At 38.2% G+C, this 20,663-nt stretch overlaps 1 protein-coding gene across 1 annotated transcript in view; it reads left to right on the top strand.

Moving 5' to 3' along the window:
* The window catches only part of WDR64 (WD repeat domain 64), a 135,781-nt gene that overhangs the window by 29,225 nt on the left and 85,893 nt on the right, over positions 1-20,663 (top strand). The window contains exons 3-7 of the mRNA XM_005690570.3: positions 5,031-5,133; positions 7,857-7,960; positions 12,138-12,248; positions 15,428-15,642; positions 19,240-19,374. Coding sequence (XP_005690627.2) covers positions 5,031-5,133; positions 7,857-7,960; positions 12,138-12,248; positions 15,428-15,642; positions 19,240-19,374 — 668 coding nt within the window. The remainder of the gene's footprint in view (positions 1-5,030; positions 5,134-7,856; positions 7,961-12,137; positions 12,249-15,427; positions 15,643-19,239; positions 19,375-20,663) is intronic.

The following is a 20,663-nucleotide window of genomic DNA, read 5'->3' as shown; positions in this document are numbered from 1 at the left end:
TTTTCTCAATAAATGTTAGTAATTTGGTGTTTTTAGTGTTCTTTGGAAATTGCTTATGGTAAGCATTGCAATATTGTGTCACTAAGCTTAAAAATAGCAAAATGCATCATTTTCATAAGAGCAGATGTCTTATAGGATGGCACCTATCATAGATGAGACTATAAACCACATATATGACAGATTGCATGGCTAATGTACTGACCAGGCAAGCAGCAAAGGTGCCCCAGTAGACAGTTTAGAACTTTCAAAGAGGACATTAACACAAATATTCATTCCTATTGTCATTTCACATTATTACCTGAAAATTATCTCACATGACTATCTGAAGTTAAATAGCCTGCTAATATTGGTATTTGTGTTGTATTTTGCATAAATAGCTTATTGTATTGCATTGCATTTATAAAAGGAGGATGTGATAGGCAGAATGCTAAAGATGTCCCCCATGCCAACCACCGGCCCCAAGATTCTTGTCCTGTGGTCATCCAATAAAACATCAAAGTAATTTAGGTATTGCTGTGAAGGGACTTTGCAGATGCACTTACGATGACTAATTCAGTTCAGTTCAGTCTCTCAGTCGTGTCCCACTCTTTGTGACCCCATGAATTACAGCATGTCAGGCCTCCCTGTCCATCACCAACTCCTGGAGTTCACTCAAACTCATGTCCATTGAGTCAGTGATGCCATCCAGCCATCTCATCCTCGGTCGTCCCCTTCTCCTCCTGCCCCCAATCCCTCCCAGCATCAGGGTCTTTTCCAATGAGTCAATTATTTGCATGAGGTGGTCACAGTATTGGAGGTTCAGCTTTACATCAATCCTTCCAATGAACACCCAGGATTGATCTCCTTTAGGATGGACTGGTTGGATCTCCTTGCAGTCCAAGAGACTCTCAAGAGTCTTCTCCAACACCACAGTTCAAAAGCATCAATTCTTCAGTGCTCAATTTTCTTCACAGTCCGACTCTCACTTCCAAACATGACTACTGGAAAAACCATAGCCCTGACTAGACAGAACTTTTTTAGCACAGTAATGTCTCTGCTTTTGAATATGCTATCTAGGTTGGTCATAACTTTCCTTCCAAGGAGTAAGCGTCTTTTAATTTCATGGCTGCAGTCACCATCTGCAGTGATTTTGGAGCCCCCAAAAATAAAGTCTGACACTGTTTCCACTGTTTCCCCATCTATTTCCCATGAAGTGATGGGACCAGATGCCATGATCTTCGTTTTCTGAATGTTGAGCTTTAAGCCAACTTTTTCACTCTCTTCTTCCACTTTCCTCAAGAGGCTTTTTAGTTCCTCTTCACTTTCCGCCATAAAGGTGGTGTCATCTGCATATCTGAGGTTATTGATATTTCTCCCGGCAATCTTGATTCCAGCTTGTGCTTCTTCCAGCCCAGCGTTTCTCATGATGTACTCTGCATAGAAGTTCAATAAGCAGGGTGACAATATACAGTCTTGACGTACTCCTTTTCCTATTTGGAACCAGTCTGTTGTTCCATGTTCAGTTCTAACTGTTGCTTCCTGACCTGCATACAGGTTTCTCAAGGGGCAGATCAGGTGGTCTGGTATTCCCATCTCTTTCAGAATTTTCCACAGTTTATTGTGATCCACACAGTCAAAGGCTTTGGCATAGTCAATAAAGCAGAAATAGACTCTCTTGCTTTTTAGATGATCCAGCAGATGTTGGCAATTTGATCTCTGCTTCCTCTGCCTTTTGTAAAACCAGCTTGAACATCTGGAAGTTCACAGTTCATGTATTGCTGAAGCCTGGCTTGGAGAATTTTGAGCATTACTTTTCTAGTGTGTGAGATGTGTAGTAGTTTGAGCATTCTTTTGTATTGCCTTTCTTTGGGAGTGGAATGAAAACTGACCTTTCCCAGTCCTGTGGCCACTGCTGAGTTTTCCAAATTTGCTGGCTTATTGAGTGCAGCACTTTCACACCATCATCTTTCAGGATTTGAAAGAGCTCCACTGGAATTCCATCACCTCCACTAGCTTTGTTCACAGTGATGCTTCCTAAGGCCCACTTGACTTCACATTCCAGGATGTCTCGCTCTAGGTGAGTGATCACACCATCGTGATTATCTGGGTCGTGAAGCTCTTTTTTGTACAGTTCTTCTGTGTATTCTTGCCACCTCTTCTTAATATCTTCTGCTTCTGTTAGGTCCAGACCATTTCTGTCCTTTATCGAGCCCATCTTTGCATGAAGTGTTCCCTTGGTATCTCTAATTTTCTTGTAGAGATCTCTAGTCTTTCTCATTTTGTTGTTTTCCTCTATTTCTTTGCATTGCACTGAGGAAGGCTTTCTTATCTCTCCTTGCTATTCTTTGGAATTCTGCATTCAAATGGAAATATCTTTCCTTTCCTTCTTTGCTTTTCACTTCTCTTCTTTTCACAGCTATTTGTAAGGCCTCCCCAGACAGCCATTTTGCTTTTTTGCATTTCTTTACCATGGGGATGGTCTTGATCCCTGTCTCCAGTACAACGTCACAAACTGACATCCATAGTTCATTAGGCACTCTTGTCTATCAGATCTAGTCCCTTAAATCTATTTCTCACTTCCACTGTATAATCATAAGAGATTTGATTTAGGTCATAGCTGAATGAATGGTCTAGTGGTTTTCCCTACTTTCTTTCATTTAAGTCTGAATTTGGCAATAAGGAGTTCATGATCTGAGCCACAGTCAGCTCCCAGTCTTGTTTTTGCTGACTGTATAGAGCTTTTCCATCTTTGGCTGCAGAGAATATAATCAATTTGATTTCGGTGTTGACCATCTGGTGATGTCCATGTGTAGAGTCTTATCTTGTGTTGTTGGAAGAGGGTGTTTGCTATGACCAGTGTGGTCTCTTGGCAAAACTCTATTAGCCTTTGCCCCGCTTCATTCTGTACTTCAAGGCCAAATGTGCCTGTTACTCCAGGTGTTTCTTGACTTCCTAAATTGCATTCCAGTCCCCTATAATGAAAGGGACATCTTTTTTGGGTGCTAGTTCTAAAAGGTCTTGTAGGTCTTCATAGAACCATTTAACTTCAGCTTCTTCAGCGTTACTGGTTGGGGCATAGACTTGGATTACTTTGATGTTGAATGATTTGCCTTGGAAAGAAACAGAGATCATTCTGTCGTTTTTGAGATTGCATCCTAGTACTGCATTTTGGACTCTTTTGTTGACCATGATGGCTACTCCATTTCTTCTAAGGGATTCCTGCCCACAGTAGTAGATATAATAGTCATCTCAGTTAAATTCACCCATTCCAGTCCATTTTAGTTCGTTAATTCCTAGAATGTCGATGTTCACTCTTGCCATCTCCTGCTTGACCACTTCCAATTTGCCTTGATTCATGAACCTGACATTCCAGGTTCCTATGCAATATTGCTAATGATGACTAATTAGTTACCTTAAAATAGACTATTCTGGGTTATCTGGGTGGACACAATGTAATCGCAGGAGTCCTTAAAAAGGGAAGAAGAAGGCAGAAGAAGATTCTAAGTGTGAAGGATTTGAAGCACCATTGCTGGTGCTGAGATGTAAGGCCCCAAGTAGTAGGACTGAAAAGAGGCCTCTGAAAGGTAGCGGCAGCGCCACCTGACAGTTAGCAAGGACATAAGGACCTTGGGCCTTCCTTTCAGCATGCTCTCAATCCTTCAAAGGGAATTAGATGCTGCATGCACCATGTTTTGTACTCATGGAAAGTTAACAGCAATTTCTGAAAAGTAATAAATGTCTTAATCTTTTAATGAATATTGCTTTTTCTGATGGAAAGAAAAATGGAAAAATACAAAAGAGTCTTTGGTAATCTTTGTCTTCCCAAGGAATAAAACCTAACTGTAGGAAAGTATTCAGGCAGTGGATAGATGTTGTGAGGTTTGGATGTGGGAGAATGTAAAGGAGGAAGTAGTTACCTTTGTGAAATAACTGATGGAAGGACATGTAAACACATAATGCTAAGCCATTATCTACATCAAAGTAAACAAATGTTATTGTAACAGACTGATTGGTCCCTCACGGACAGCTTCTTAGAAAGGTGCGCTCCCAGGCCTACAAGTCAGAACTGCACTTGAGTAAGGTCCAGTGGTTCATATCCACACTTGAGTTTCAGAAGCTCATTCTGTTCATTTACTAACAAGACCAGCTAGTCTCAAGTTTATGAGAAATACAGTGTGTCATTAACCTCTAAGAACTTTATTTCTGCATATCATAAGACAACTGAAAAAATAGCTATCTCCTGTTTCAAATTCCTTGGAATTACACAGTCTTGACAATTTATTCACAAATAAAAAGCACTTTATTTCTTCAAGATATTCTTTTTATAGTAATTGATTAATGCAATTCCTGGAGGGTAGGATTTGGAACAGCAAAATTCCAAAGTGAGTGAAAGTGTTAGTTTCTCAATTGTGTCTAACTCTTCGTGACCCAATAGACTGTAGCCTGCCAGGCTCCTCTGTCCATGGGATTCTCCAGCAAGAATACTGGAATGGGTAACTATTCCCTTCTCCAGGGGATCTTCCTGACCCAGGGATCAGACTCGGGTTTCCTGAACTGCAGGCAGATTCTTAATTGCCTGAGCCACCAGGGAAAGCCCAACCTCCCCCAGACCTCCACCAATAAAGAAATGAAAAGTCTTATTCAGGAAGATTTATGGAAAATGGGTAGGAGTTATTGGACAGTGGCAAAATTCAGCATCAGGGTTCTCAGTTGAGCACTGAGAACTGTCTGATGAATACTGATTTGATTTCCAAGCACATGCCAGCTCCTAATTGAACTATCAGTCTGAGCAAGGACATCAGCCTGGGACATCAGTTTATCCATTGGAAAGAAAAATCTATAACTGCTCAAAACTCATGCCCATCAGCATGCAGTATGCTGAATAATATTAAACTGCCTCCTGATATTTATATCAGAAGTTCGTATTTATAAAGCAACGTGTTGATTGTTAATTCAAAGTAAGCCTTCAGATTCAACCGACATTAAATCTCTTACTCTGCAGCCATTTCTGAGATACTGTGAGTGTTTCCCTGTGTTGTTTGGATTTTCAGATCTTTGGCTACTTTTCCTCTGAAGAAGAGTCTCTTATTAACCAAATGGATCAAGAAAATTTGGTTTTCCTCATTTCTAGAAAACAGCGAGTTGTAATTTCAGGTGATAATTTAATTTCCCTAACAAATTAACGTGGGTTTTAATATTTTCTCAAAAATAAATAGTGGGAATACAACATTTCCATTGAACCATTTTCCATCTTATTTACTTGATCAGTAATTAAAACGAGAGGGGAGTGACAGTTTCAAATGCAGTATCAGAAGAAACTTATGGTCGAATTGGAAATATTATTGTTGCTCTGAAAGACACTAAGTAGGGAATATAAGGAGGGAAAATTCCCATTTTTCAGAAATGGTTCAGATCTCAAGTTAAATGTCTCCACAATGTCACCTGTATAATGTGTGCTCCAGTACCAAATGAATCAATCACATTAAAAAAATATATATTCTTGAAATTGAATTTTCAAGTTTTCACTTATTAGAACTCTTCCCAAACTCCCACCCTTGATTATCTTATGGAGGTTAGCATTAACACCTCTCAAACTGTGAATTTGGGTCAATGACAGAGGAGTGTTAGCTCAGTTTGAGGTCTCCAGTTTAGATATGTCATTTGCTTTAAAATTTGAGCCTGGGTCCCATGAACTCATTTCCCTGTCCACTACTGAAGCCATGGGTTTTCTTTCTTTTCTTCCCTCCAGGGAGGGAGAAGTCCAGGATGTGGAAAGGAATCCTCCAGAATCTGTCTCTGTCCTCAAGCATTTCATCTCAAATTCTGAGATGAAGGGCATAGTCTAGATCAAATCTGGTGTTCTTTAAAAGAGAAGAAAAAAAAAAAAAAAATCCTGAACTTAGGTCAGTCCTTTGTGAACAAAACCCACCCTGGTTTTTGACACTTCCTTGTTCACCAGAGCCTAAACTCTGGGCTTCTCCATGGCAACTGTCATCAAAGAACAGAAGCCAGGGAGCAGCTGTGATGCTGCTGTCATCACTTACTCAGGAGGGGCCAGTGACCAGGGGAGATGTGTTTCTGGCCTCCTAAATTAGAATTTCAAAAGCATCTTTATAGATGGCTGTTGAGTTCTGTAACTTGTTTATTCACTCAACAAATATTTGTTAAGTTCTACTTTGTAAGCCAGGCTTCCCTAGTGGCTCAGTGGTAAAGAATCTGCCTGCCAACTCAGAAGATGCAGGTTCAATCCCTGGGTTGGGAAGATCCCCTGGAGAAGGAAATGACAACCCACTCCAGTATTGCTGCCTGGAGAATTCCATGGACAGAGACGCCTAGCTGGCTACAGTCCATAGGGTTGCAAAAGAGCTGGACATGACTTAGTGACTAAATAACTTTGTGAACTAGGTGACTTTCTAAGTGCTGGGAACACAGCGGTGAACAAACAATCATAAATCCCTGACCTCCTGGAATCTATATTCTAATAGGGGAAGAGACAGACAATTTAAAAAAAAAAGTGAGTAAATTAAGCGCTATAGAAAAAGATAATAAAGTGAGCAGATTGTGGAGAAAAATAAAGCAGGAGTGAGGGAAGAAGTTGGTTTGGACATGCGAGCATGTGTTGGGACTTTAAACAGGGTAGTTGGGAAAGACCTGGAGGAGATATGAGGGTAAAGCACACCCTCTAAGCTGGAGTGGAGTGGTGAGGGAGGGAGAATAGCAGAAGCGGGGGAGGTTAGAGAAGCATCAGCGGTGAGGGCACTGATGTCCAGGGCCTTGTGACCACAATAAAGACTTCTGAGACAAAGCTGTGAGAGGGCCTGGCCTGAGTTACACTTCAATGAATGTTCTGGCTTCTGTGACTAAAGTGGTCTATAGTGGGGAAGAAATGGAAGCAGAAAACATGATGGTGGCTTGGCATAAAATATTCTCAACAGCTTTTTGTTTTTTTTTTTTTTTTCATATTGACTCCTCCAAGGAGTCTTTTGGAATTTTTTTCCTAATTGCAGGAAAATCCTGCAGGAAAATTTTCCATCCCCAACACCCTCTCAACCTCATTCCCCCAACCCTCCAACATTTTAATCTCTCAGATACTGTGTCTCTGCCTAGGTACTGTATGTACATCCGAACTTTGACACAGAGAGTAAGAGTTGTTTACATGCCTTGCCCACCAAGAACCAATTTGTACCCTTTTGGAGAAAATAATTTCTCTGTTGAGAATGTGTGGGTTAGGCAGATAATACTGGAGTATGAAATTTGTTCCCTTGCTTTTCCTTTCTAAGCATTTGCAATTATAAAAACTTGATTTAAATCATCCTGGGAAGAGGCTCAGTATGTGTGGCTTTATCATTCAGCACGTAGGCAAAGAAACATGAAAGTGTTTTCTCAAAAATGCATAAAGTAAAAAAAAAAAGAAGGCCTAAAACAGTATTAAGGCAGTTTCATTTTTTTTGTACTGGAAAGCCTGAGATAGTATTAAACTTTCGTTCTTTGTAAATTATATGGTGACAGTTCAAAGAAAGAATTCCTGAATGTGGAGATCTTTAAATAGAAATAATTCTAAAAGACATTTGGAAAACTCATTTCTCTGAAATGTGCACTTGAACGTGGGGCTAGGTTGTGATCTTAACAACTTCTATGGGAAGTCATGGACTACGTTTAGTTGGAAAGCATTAAAAAGTCAGATTAGTATCTCTAAGGATAATTAAAAAGCAATAATTGCTCGTTTTTTTGGTTATATTCTACTTTAGTTTTAAAGTAACTAGAGCCTTTCTAGCTTAATGTTGGTTGTTTCCTTTTTCTTTTCTGATTAAAACTCTAACAAGTGACTTTTAGGGTCTTTACTGCTAGGAGCTGAAATGAGTGTGTGCCATTCACAGGGAGTAGAAGACGGGATGTGATTAAGTGCATTGTCAAGGTTCCTCACTTGGATTTACTAATAACAGCTTCTCAGAAAGGAATGATAACAGTCTTCAATAGCCAGGTAATTTGAGAGCTTGGCTTCCATCCTCTCTCCTACCTTTCTCTTTTGTTTTGTCTATGCATTACGCCTATGTATCAGATGCAGCAGAAACCATAACCATATTTAAGAATTATTACAAGAAACAAAGCCAGGTATTATTAAAACAAGAAGCTTGCTCAACCCCAGAGCAGCTTTTGAGAATTTAGTAACCACATTTGTCATTGTTCCTCAGGGTACCCTATTGAACCACGTGCATCAACACAATTAAAGGATGACCTTAGATAATTTCTCAAATAAAATGATAAAAACTCACAAGTCAAGTGATTTTGTCATAATACTACCAAGTAATAAAAGGTTCCAACTGGAAACCTTGTGCTTGAGGCTTAAAAAAAGGCTCAGATGCTAGCTCCTCTATTTTACCATCCTATATGTTAAGCAGGAAACTTAATGAGCCAGCTTACATCTTTTCATGTCTCTTTTTCTCATATTTGTAAAATGAGGACAACAGGATCAGTCCCCTCACCCTCAGAGCACTATAGTGAACATCAAATGAGATAATGAATATGGAAACATTTTAAGGCATTATTATTATTATCATTTCTTTCTAAATTTATGTTTTTGGACTTCTATTTTTAAAATATGAGCTATTGTAATGGAATATATGATGACATGATAAAATATGATCTAGACAAGTGTTTGGTGTTAAATATACAAAAACTGACTTAATTATTAATTTTTAAGTAGAGTCAAGCTTTATACAAATAAAATGTTTAAAATAATTATCAGGTGATTAAAATTTCAACAATGATTTTCAGCCTTTCAGTGATTTTCATCACAGGCAGCCAGATTGCGTCAAAGAGGACCACCTGCACCCAGAGGTGCAGCAGGAGATTGTGAGTGCAGATGTGGATGGAGACTGGCTCCCCCTACCGAGCTCCACCACAGCTATGCATGTTACTTCTAGGCCCCAGTTCCTCCTTATCCAGACCAGAGAACATCTCTCCCTAGGTAGTTGTGCTGTTTGCATGATTTAATCAACATAAATCACTTAGCTTCATTGTAAACCCTTGATATATAATGACAATTGTAATTATGAACAAATAATGTGAAAATAAAAATGGATTTGCCTCATGAAGTAGGCTTCTCTTGTGGTTCAGCTTGTAAAGAATCTGCCTGCAATGCAGGAGACCTGGGTTCGATCCCTGGGTTGGGAAGATTCCCTGGAGAAGGGAAAGGCTACCCACTCCAGTTTTCTGGCCTGGAGAATTCCATGGACTGTAGAGTCCACTGGGTCACAAAGAGTTGGACACTCACTCATTAAGCATGAAAACCTTCCTCAGTCTCTTTTTTTCTCTATGCATTATTATCCTTTTCCTTTTTTTACCTTTAATTCCTCAAAAATAGAACTAATATGGTATCTAAAGAAAAACAGTGAGAAGAAAAATTATGATGTCCATAATGAAATAGTTTAGGACTATGTGAAATAAATGAGATGGCATTATCAAATTTCCAGAGATGCATGTGTATGTCTCTTTCTCTTTCATATACACAAAGGATTATGAAAATTTTAGAGCAGATGAGGGAATTTTAAAGTGACTTCCACTAAAGATGGAGAGAAATAGAAGAGGAATTTCTCTAATCCCTTTATTTTTTCCTTTCGAAAAAAGTCCCTGGTTGGGAAAGTATTTTTGAACTCTTCAGATGAAAGACAATCTTTGATGACCACAACTAACAGTTCAAGTAATCTCTTTGATTCACATTTTCTCCTTTTCACATAATCCATCCTTCTAGAAAGCCATTTTCTAAACTTTCCCAAATACCATTTGAGCATGCAAAAGAAACGAGGTCATTAATAAACTTCCGACCCTTACCTTTACCTTGGGAGCAGTTAACATGTCTTAAGGGTATAAGAGGGCTTACCTGGGGGCTCAGTGGTAAGGAGCAAGTGCAAGAAACACAAGAGATGAGGGTTGGATCCTTGGGTTGGGAAAATACTATGCAGAATGAAATGGCAACCCACTCCAGTATTCTTGCCTGAGAAATCCCACGGACAGAGGAGCCTGATGGGCTAGAGTCCACGGAGTCACAAAAGACTTAGACATGACTTAGCCACTAAACAACAACAAGGGTATAAGAGGCTGCTCATGCACTTGCTAGCTCTCCTTAGATAAATCTATGATTCTTCACTAGTATAATACTTAGGATTTTATAGTCACTCAATACATATTTATTGGGGCTTCCCTAGTGACTTAGATGGTAAAGAATCTGCCTGCAATGCAGAAGACCTGGGTTCGACCCCTGGGTTGGGAAGATCCCCTGGAGAAGAGAATGGCAACCTACTCCAGTAATCTTGCCTGGAGAATTCCTTGGACAAAGGATCCCAGTCCATGGGATCGCAAAGAGTAGGACATGACTGAGGGACCAACACATACACATATATTTATTGAATAAAAGAGAAAACCCACTAGATAGAATGTTCTTAAATCTCAGTAACTTGAGAGATAACTTTCAAATAAAATGCTTTTTTTTCTATATCAATCTCTATTCATATTGACCTATTTACCATTCTTACCATTTGCTGTTAGCATTATTTTGCAGTCCCAAATTTTAGTATCAGAAGTTGCTCTGAATAGTTAAGGAATGTGAGGAAGTGTGCAAATAAAAGGAACAAAATAATTAATAAAGTTTAAGAGCACAGTAACTGGGCTTAAAGATAAGACACAGAAGCATAAAGTTGCCCAAAGCGAACAGTGCATTATTCCACAGAGACAGGATTTTCAGAAGCAGGAGGAACCAGAAGACTCACAGAAGGCAGAAATGACAATTGAGATTAAACCAAGGAGATACCATAGTGCTTTATAGCCAGCATTTTCATCTTTAATCATAGTGCCAATGGGGGTTCATTATTCTCTTCCTTTTTCTTTTTGATAGATGAAAGTTCAGACCAGTACCAATGTTACAGTAAGTACTTTTTAAAATTCTTAATCAAGTTAAGATGATTGATGATGATTCTTCCATAACTAATCAAAATCTCAGTGAAGAGCCTGAATAGGCTCTGAGAATAAGATATTTTCATAGGTTGTAGTTTTATCTTTATTGACTAGGATCCAAACTAAACCTTGAGCAACAGCAAAGAGGATACAGATCTTGTTTTCTAAGTTAATTTGCTTGGAAACTGATTATTCCCTGAAAGCTTCAATTTAAAAGCTTTGGCTGCTTTTCTAAGTGTTCACTATTAAGGAATGTTAAAAAAAAAATGGGTAAAACCCACACATTGTGAGGACAAGGAATTAGTCAGTGATAGTTATTTGAAAACATTTAAAACTCGAAAACAGCATAAAAAACTCGAGTTTAATTTTGTAATTGATTTAATCCATATTACTAATTGGAACAATGATCTTGTGGCAAATGTTGTAAAGCTATGGCGACTTCCCACTGCAGAATCCGTGGCTTCCCATGGTGGCTTTATGAGGGACGGGGAATCGTTGGCTTTCACCTTGCCTGTATGCACTGAAATGCACTGAGATACCAGGCAGAGGAGTCTCTGAGCCTCTGTTTCTTAAACTTTCTTAAAATTCCTAATGGGTTTTACAGAAGATTCAGGGCATACCTGGAGCACCTGGAGCAGTTTCTGGCACAGACACACTCACCAGTGGGAGCCTTTGTTCCTGTAACATCGTGTGCTGTCAGTGATAGTATGGGTCCAGGCCATGCCAATCTGGTGGCTTTTGGAAGGCATGAGGCAAACTTGTTGGCCTCAAGTTGATCCCTGACCAGATGATTACCAAGGTCTTATCCAGCAAAAAATGTTAAGCATGAGGACAGGACCCAAGAACTTGCTTAATCAGTGCTGTAAATCTAGTCCTACGTCCTATGAAGAAGTGTTCTCATGTAGAAGAACAGTGCACAAAGATGATTGCTTGGCCAGTGGCTATGTGCTTCAGGGAGCTGTGCCAAGGCCCTGGCTGTGCCATTCTCCAGCTGATGGTGCTGAGAAACTCAGGGTAAAAGGGAAAAAGATGAGACCCTCTTGTCAAGACATCAAAGAAGAGATATTGTGTGGCTCCTCTGCAAATAAGGGGGCAAAACGGTGCTTTTAATGTAACTAATCTACTCCTTAGAAGCCAGTCATTATGTGATAGAACAAAACACAATATAGTCCAAAACACAATATTCCGATTCCATCTTTTCCCATCAGGATACCTCCTGGATTACAGGATGTGATTACCTTTCACAGCTGAAACGAATCGTTGCTACTACTGAAAGGACCATTATTGTCTGGGATTATAAAGCTCAAGGGAACAGCCAGGTACTGTGTTAAGGGAAATACTCAAAGAAATTGGATTGTCTTTTCCATACAGGTAGGATAGGAGCAGCTCGCTTTCTCTATTGAACATCAGTTTCCTCATATATAAAATGAAAGTGAAGTGAAAGTTGCTCAGTTGTGTCTGACTCTTTGCAACCCCATGGACTATACAGTCCATGGAATTCTCCAGGCCAGAATAGTGGAGAGGGTAGCCGTTCCCTTCCCCAGAGGATCCTCCCAATCCAGAGATCAAACCCAGATCTCCAGGACTGCAGGCAGATTCTTTACCAGCTGAGCCACCAGGGAAGCCCATAAAATCAGGGGTTAACTATTAATAAAATAGTCTAGTCCAGGAGTAATATTCTGAGCCTTAATTAAAAGGAAACATATTTTCATTTAGTGTATGTTTAATTTGTTCTGTTTTTGAGAGCGAGAGATTGACTAGTTCATTTCTCATTTCACTTTTCTCTGAATCCAAGTATTATCTTTGATTATGCTCATGTTATCCAGTTCAGACTTTCCCTTCAGTCCAGCTTCATTTGGCAAGAGAATTACTAAAATCAAATACCTAATTGCAGCAAAACAATCTAATGGGGTAGATGTTAATGTTACTCCTCTCAGTAAATGAAATGTTACAGCTTAACCAATTTACAGTATTTATTGAGCATCTACAGAAACAAAGAACGTGTTCCCTGTACTGAAACAAAACTCAGCCTTGAGGAATCTCGTGAACAAACATAATATGTAATACAATGGTACAGAAAATTATAAAGCAAAAAAGAACAAGAGCTGAGGGAGAGGCGAGATCACTAAGAACTGGGGTTATTTAAAATGCTCTCAGGAAGCAGGCTGACTTTGAAGGACATGGAAGATTAAGAAATAATTTACCCTTCCTCTGTGCCATACTCGTCTCAATGAAAAGTAAATTTCCTATGCTTGTCCACAACATTGGCCAACTAATCCCTGGTGGCTCAGACGGTAAAGCGTCTGTCTACAATGCGGGAGACCTGGGTTTGATCCCTGGGTTGGGAAGTTCCCTGGAGAAGGAAAAGGCAACCCACTCCAGTACTCTTGCCTAGAAAATCCCATGGACGGAGGAACCTGGTGTCCATGGGGTCGCAAAGAGTCGGACACGACTGAGCGACTTCACTATCACTAATGATGCCAAGATGATTTTAAAGAAGACAGCTGTTTGCTTAATGTATTTTAATATGAGATTTGTCACTCAGTTCAGTTCAGTTGCTCATTTGTGTCCGACTCTTTGCAACCCCATGAATCGCAGCACACTAGACCTCCCTGTCCATCACCAACTCCCGGAGTTCACTCAGACTCACGTCCATCAAGTCAGTGATGCCATCCAGCCATCTCATCCTCTGTCGTCCCCTTCTCCTCCTGCCCCCAATCCCTCCCAGCATCAGGGTCTTTTCCAATGAGTCAACTCTTCGCATGAGGTGGCCAAAGTACTGGAGTTTCAGCTTTAGCATCATTCCTTCCAAAGAAATCCCAGGGCTGATCTCCTTCAGAATGGACTGGTTGGATCTCCTTGCAGTCCAAGGGACTCTCAAGAGTCTTCTCCAACACCGCAGTTCAAAAGTATCACTATCTCATGTTATATAGTTTGATTATAATCTCTTGCTTCTCACTCTCTTGTTTTCACTCTTGCTTTTCAATCTCACAGAAGTGTCTATGAGACACACTGTGTTGAAAGCATCTTCTTCCATGCTTCAGTACCCCTGCTTCTTCTCTCTTTCCCTTCTCATATTACCCCCCAAGATGGGTCATCTCTTAAATCTCTGTCCTTCAAAACTTGAATCTCAGGTAGCTGCTATAGCCCTGCTTTACTCCCTTGCAGTGGCTAAGCACTGCTAGAGAAGAACTCAGAACCAACTATTTGGCATTGCTACAAAGTAAGGGTCTGCCACCTTACTTGAGCACTCAAGTGTCTTCTATCAACCTGTTTCTGATTCTTGCCAACTCACTTTCCCACTCCTGGCAAGTGTTCCCTTTCAGCAGATTAACTTCTTCCTGTCTCTGAGAATAGTGAGTCTGGAAGGTTTTTCCTCTTTCAAATTCCAGCCTTAATTAAGCTTTAACTAAGAATGCAACACTACTTCCTTCCTTTCTTTGTTCCTCTCTCTAAAAACAAAATCTGACACTCTCTGTATCCAACACCCCCCATCCTCTTCTGCCTTGTCCAGAACAAGGCTTCTTACCTTTCTCTTTTTTTGACATTATTCTCTTCTCCTAGGATCTTCCTTTTCAACCTCCTCTGAATCCTCCTCTCAACCAATTCAGATCCCAGATCCAAGGTCAACTTCCATGACCATGGGACCCAAAGTGACCTCTTCAGTAACTCTTTATCACAGCTCTCTGGCTTATTTTTTAAAGTGTACATCCCATTATCTGGAATTATCTGTTTTATTCATCTGTCTCCCCCAACTGGGACAGTAGTTCCACAAAGTCAGAAACTTTTGTTCATCACTAACAGCCAGTGCCTAGAATGGTTCTTGCCATATTGTAGGTGCTCAATAAATATTTGTTGAATGACTGAATGAACCTGTCAATGTTCAAGTTTTATTCATTCTATAGGAAACAAGAGAGATTTAAAAAATTGTAAATACTTTTTTCTTCTCTCTTAGGTAGAAACTAAGTTCCAGGAAAGCAATGGCTATATAGCTTAGTGAACCCAGTTTGATAATACAGAGCCAGCATGATAGATGCTTGCTGAATATTTCTGGATACATGTAGATATTAGGACATTTTTATCCTTGTAAAGTAATAGGCACTTTGATATTAGATTTGCCTATTTACCAATCATTTTTATTTCAATGGTCTTTTAACACCTGAACATTTTTTTTGCTTCCTGTTAATATTGCCTTACAAATTCAAGAAAGGAATATGCATAGTAATATATCCGAAAATCTGATTATTTATCAGGCCAAAGATAGATACTTCACACTTTTCTCCAACAAAACACCCAAAAGCACAGTGTCGGGCTCACAGCAAGTGTTCATTAACTTCTACTTAGTTAACTTTTTTTCAAGTTCCTTTAACAGTGGGAGTATCTAAAATGAAAAACATCAGAAGAGTAAAATCTTATAAAGAATAAGAGCAATATTTAAATTTAATATTTAGATATTTAGAGCAACACAATAATATTTAAAGCGTTCTTCTGTTTCTAGGAAAACTATTTTGTCATAAAACCTATGGATCATTGCCTCCTCTGTGTGTGTGTAGTGTCTCTGCCTGACCAACTCTGCCGAGATGACATCCTCTTGGGGGATGATGGTGGTTTTGTGAGCAAATTCACAGTAAATAGTGAAGACTTTGGATTAAAGCAGGCAAAGTCAAAAAAAAGATTACAGAATCAGGTCTTAGACTCAAAGAACTTCAAAAGGTAAGGATATTATATGGGTATTCCAATAGTTTTAATATAGACATTGTTCAAGTATTTATATAATGAAAATAATATGCCAGACCCCATGGTAGATATTTTAAATACAAAGCTGAAAAAGAATTTCTTTTTTGTTTTTTTTTTCACCTCAAGGGACTTCCATTATAACAGGGAAGACAGGAAAATCAGCAACTGAAATCCTTATTTCAAATGCTATTGACAGTTAAAATCTATAGATACTTGAATGAATTAAAGAGTTCAATGAAAAATTAAATCACAAAAAAGGAAAAGGTACATATAACTGTTTACTAGTATTTAAATATGCAAGAAGGTTCTAAACATAAAACCAATGGATACAGGACTCAAAAAGTTTGATAGATTTGACTATACACAAAATCAAAAGATAATATCTTGAAAATAAACAGCAAACTGGGATAAATATAAAAATATGACAGACAGTGGGTTACTAATCTTTAATAGGTATTAGAATTCAGTTAAAAATAATAATTTCTCAAGATAAAAATTGGCAAAGATGATGAACAGATTATTTACACACATACCCACACAGTAGAAACAGTCAATGAAAGTTTCAAACTGATCATCAGGCAAAAATGCTAACAACAGATATCTCCAGCTGATGAGATTATGAGTGATTTCTATTGTCTTCTTTATAATTGTAGTGTTTTTGAAGTTTTTAGAGTAAGGTATATATTAATTTTGTTAGCAGAAAAACAGACTTTTTACTAAATACAACCTTTTTATTAATCAAAGAAGTGCAACTTAAAGTCATATACAACTTCTCACTTATAAAATTAGAAAAGATTAAAAATGGGTACAATGCTGTGAGATAGGCATTCTCGCTTACTGCTTGTGATGAAAAAATGAATTGAATCCCTTTCTGGAAAGCAGTTTGTGCAGATGCATCAAAGATCTTAAAAAACATTTATACATTGAGACCTGTGATCCCCATGTGTTTAAAAATTTAAGCATGATTATCACAGCATTATTTCTAATAATGAAACATCCAGTGTCCAACAATAGGGGAATGATTAATTTAAATAAGGAACCATTTAAATAAATAATTCATGCATTATATAAATGTTTAATATAATATAAATTCTATAAGTATATTTACATATTTTAAAAGTGTCTATACATGTGTAATATATTTATATGTAAAATACATTTTTATCAGAGTCCTAAAAAATATTTAAGGCATCAAAGGCATGAAATAAATCACAGTGTAACCATATTAGAGGATGCCATGCATCCCCATTAAATTATGTTTTGAAAAATATTTAATAATATGGAAAATATTCATAATATAATATGAAGTAAAAAAACTTTTGTTTTTCTATGTACATTTGAATCTAGTTTAATTTTTTAAATGCACAGATATCCATATGTATATGTGTCTGTGTGTGTCTGTGTACTTCTACGTAGAAAGAAAAATGATGAATGGAAATATACCCAAACGTTAACAATGATTCTCTTTGGAACCTAAGAGAAGTGACTTTTATTTTCTTCTTTATGTTTTTCTACTTTCTAAATTTTGTACAAACAAGATTTTTCTTTCACAATAAGAAAAAACCTTAAAAATACAGGATTATATTTTGTTATTAATATAGCAAATGTTTTATCCCAGAGTGAGAATATGTAATTAAAAGCTCATTTACAGCTATTGCTACAACAGGATTAAGACTAGTCCATTGCTGAAACCCTAAGAATGACATAACACTTGTCTGGCTCCATTTTCCATCTTTCAAATAAGAACAGTATGACTTAGTTCCACCAAAGTACTAGCCTCTAATGGGAGACTTTCCCAAAATATGATGGGCTGTTCTATCCATTATCAAGCACTTTATTCCTATTACGACAGGCTCTTAGATGCCGAGACATGAATCTTCTCTTTACTGAGATATGTGTCTGCTCTTGCTGCTGTTTAGTCACTAAGCAGTGTTTGATTCTTTCCGACTCTGTGGACTGTAGCTCACCAGGCTCCTCTGCCCATGGGATTTCCCAGGCAAGAATATTGGAGTGGGTTGCCATTTCTTTTTCCAGAGGGTCTTCCTTACCCAGGGATCAAAACCAAGTCTCCTGCATTGGCAGGTGGGTTCTTTACCATTGAGACACCTGGGCATGACTTAAATTATTTGAGACTGAAGTATATATGGTGGCTCAGACAGTAAAAAATCTGCCTGCAATGCACAAGGCCTGGGTTTGATCCCTGGGTTGGGAAGATCCCCTGGAGGAGGGCATGGCAACCCACACCAGTATTTTTGCCTAGAGAATCCCCATGGATAGAGGAGCCTGGTGGACTACAGTCCATGGGGTTGCAAAGAGTTGGACATGACTAAGCCACTAAGCACACACACACACACACACACACACACACACGCACGCACGCATACTTAGGCTGAGTGTGGAGGCAAAACATTGTAGAAATTGAAAAAAGTAGCCAGTATCCAGAGTTGAAAATTTAACACAATGTGACAAGGTAAAAAGAAATCTCCCTCTTCACTCTGTTTAATCCAATATTGTCAAACTTTCCTGCCTTGAGTTATAATCATGTTTATTTCTCAACTACAATCTAAGAAACTTGATGGTAAGGATTTTACATGAATCATCTTTATGTCCTCAGTACCTAGGATTGAGGCCATAAAGCTCAACCAGTGTTTTTGACTGAGGACAAATACACTGGCTTCCCCGGTGGCTCAGCAGGTAAAGGAGCCACCTGCAATGCAGGAGATGCAGGAGATGCGGGTTTTATCTTTGGGAGCATGGCAACCCACTTCAGTACTCTTGCCTGGGAAATCCCATGGACAGAGGAGCCTGCAGGGCTACAGTCCATGGGGCCGCGACGAATCGGATGCACCTGAAGCGACTGAGCACAGACACGGCACCCGTATGACAGTTGTCCTAGCCTCAGCTTCACCAGTGATCTGGGATTGCAAAATTCCTTATTCTTCAGTTTTGAATGTACTCATGGGAAAGATGAAAATGAATTAACTCACAGAAGATAAAAAATATTATAAAACAGTCTTCTGTTTGCTTGATCAGAATGTTTTCAATAGGGTAAGGATGATAATGGCTTCCCTGGTGGTTCAGTGGTAAAGAATCTACCTGCCAATGCAGGAAATTCAGGTTTGTTCCCTGCTTTGGGAAGATCCTATGGAGAAGGAAACGGCTACCCACTCTAGTATTTTTGCCTGGGAAATTCCAGGGATAGAGGAGCTTGGGAGGTCATAGTCCATGGGTTCGCAAATGAGTTGAACATGACTTAGCTATTAAACAACAGCAACAAAAGATGACAGGGTTAATATTGGACAGAAATTCATCTTGATTAAAATTTAATTCTGAATCTATAGCTCAAAATCTGATAACAAACTTTTATTTTTTATTTTAAAATATGCTAGATGATGACAATGTAGTTAAACAGTTGAAAGTTGCACAACGCATAGGAAACTGTTAATACATGGAGGCTTTACTATAGCTCAGAGTTGCAATATGGTTAGTAAAAGTGAAATACCAAATAGAAATTCAACATGATGTGTCTGTGAGTCTAACATAATCCCCCCTTTTTTTTCTTGTAATTCCCAGTGTTAAAAGGAAGCTACATAATGACTGGGTAATGAAAATTAGATATATTCCAGCCTTAAATTGCTTTGGATCCTGCTCCTTAGACAATGTTCATTCATTAGTTTTGGAATCCTTGAAAAGAATTGAGGATAATTTGTAAGTACAATTGTTTATATACATAAACATTTTGTGACTTTCAGGTGTTTTCCTTAAACTCACGGCAGCCTTGGAGCTTTTAAATTGGTTTTTAGAAGAATCAGATGTTAAATATCCCATTTGTTCAACAAGATTAATTAGATTTTTCAGAAGGCAGTTGAAGTTATACAAATATGAACATGATTTCTCTTTTCCTAGAAGCAATTCTGCTCATTTGTTGTTTATTGCTGTATTCTATTAAAATAAATCAATGTTGATATACCTATTTTTTCCAAATATAATTCTATTGGTAAAACTTTATACTTTAAAAATCATTCTCATAGGTCAATTGACTAGCCAATTACCTATGAGTATCTGTAGCACAATCATCATGTTTCATGTTTAATAAATACACAAAATGGCTTTCTTATAGACAGGTGAGTTTGAATAGTGTATAATCTTAGTTCCTCCCTAGTTAAATATTTATTAATAGTTATATTGATGTATAGCAAGGTTATACTAATATATAGTAACTATAAAACAGCCATTGTATTTTTTAAAGAGAGATATACCTACAGCATGTATAAACCTCAAAAATGTTATGCTAGGTGACAGAAGCCAGACACAAAAGATGGCATATAAAGAATTCCATTTAAAGGAAATGCCCAGAAAAAACAAATTGATGGAAACAGAAAGTAGTAGATTAGTGGATGCCTGGGAGCAGGGGGAAGAAGGGATCCCAAGTGGGCATGAGAGAACTTTCTGGGATTAGGGAAGGCTGAAGAAGAAAGAAATCACATGATCACATCAATAGATGCAGAAAAAGCACTTGACAAAATCCAACACCCATTCCTGATAAAAACTCTCAATCTGGACATAGTCATTATACAAGTTTTAGAGAAATAACTCAAAATGGATCATATACCAAAAGATAAGATGAAAAACTATAAAACTCCTAGAAGAAAATCCAGATGACTTTGGGTTTGGCAATAACATTTAAGATACAACTGCATGAAAGAAATCATTGTCAAACCAGACTTCATTCAAATTAAAACTCTGTTTTGAAAAAGACACCATCAAGAGAACAAGAAGACAGGCCCTAGATTAGGAGAAAATATTTGCAAAACATATATGTGATAAAGGAGAGTTATCCAAAATATACAAAGAACTCTTATAATACAACAATAAAGCAACCTGATTGAACAATAAGCAAAATATCTGAGCAGACACATTACCAAAGAAGGTATACAGATGGCAATAAGTATATGAAAAGATGTTTCACATCCTACATCACTAGAGAAATGCAAACT

The sequence above is a fragment of the Capra hircus genome, chromosome 16 (assembly GCF_001704415.2).
Source record: "Capra hircus breed San Clemente chromosome 16, ASM170441v1, whole genome shotgun sequence".
Classification (NCBI taxonomy): Eukaryota; Metazoa; Chordata; class Mammalia; order Artiodactyla; family Bovidae; genus Capra; species Capra hircus.
The sequence above is the reverse complement of the archived record's forward strand: the minus strand, read 5'-3'. Positions and strand labels throughout refer to the sequence as shown.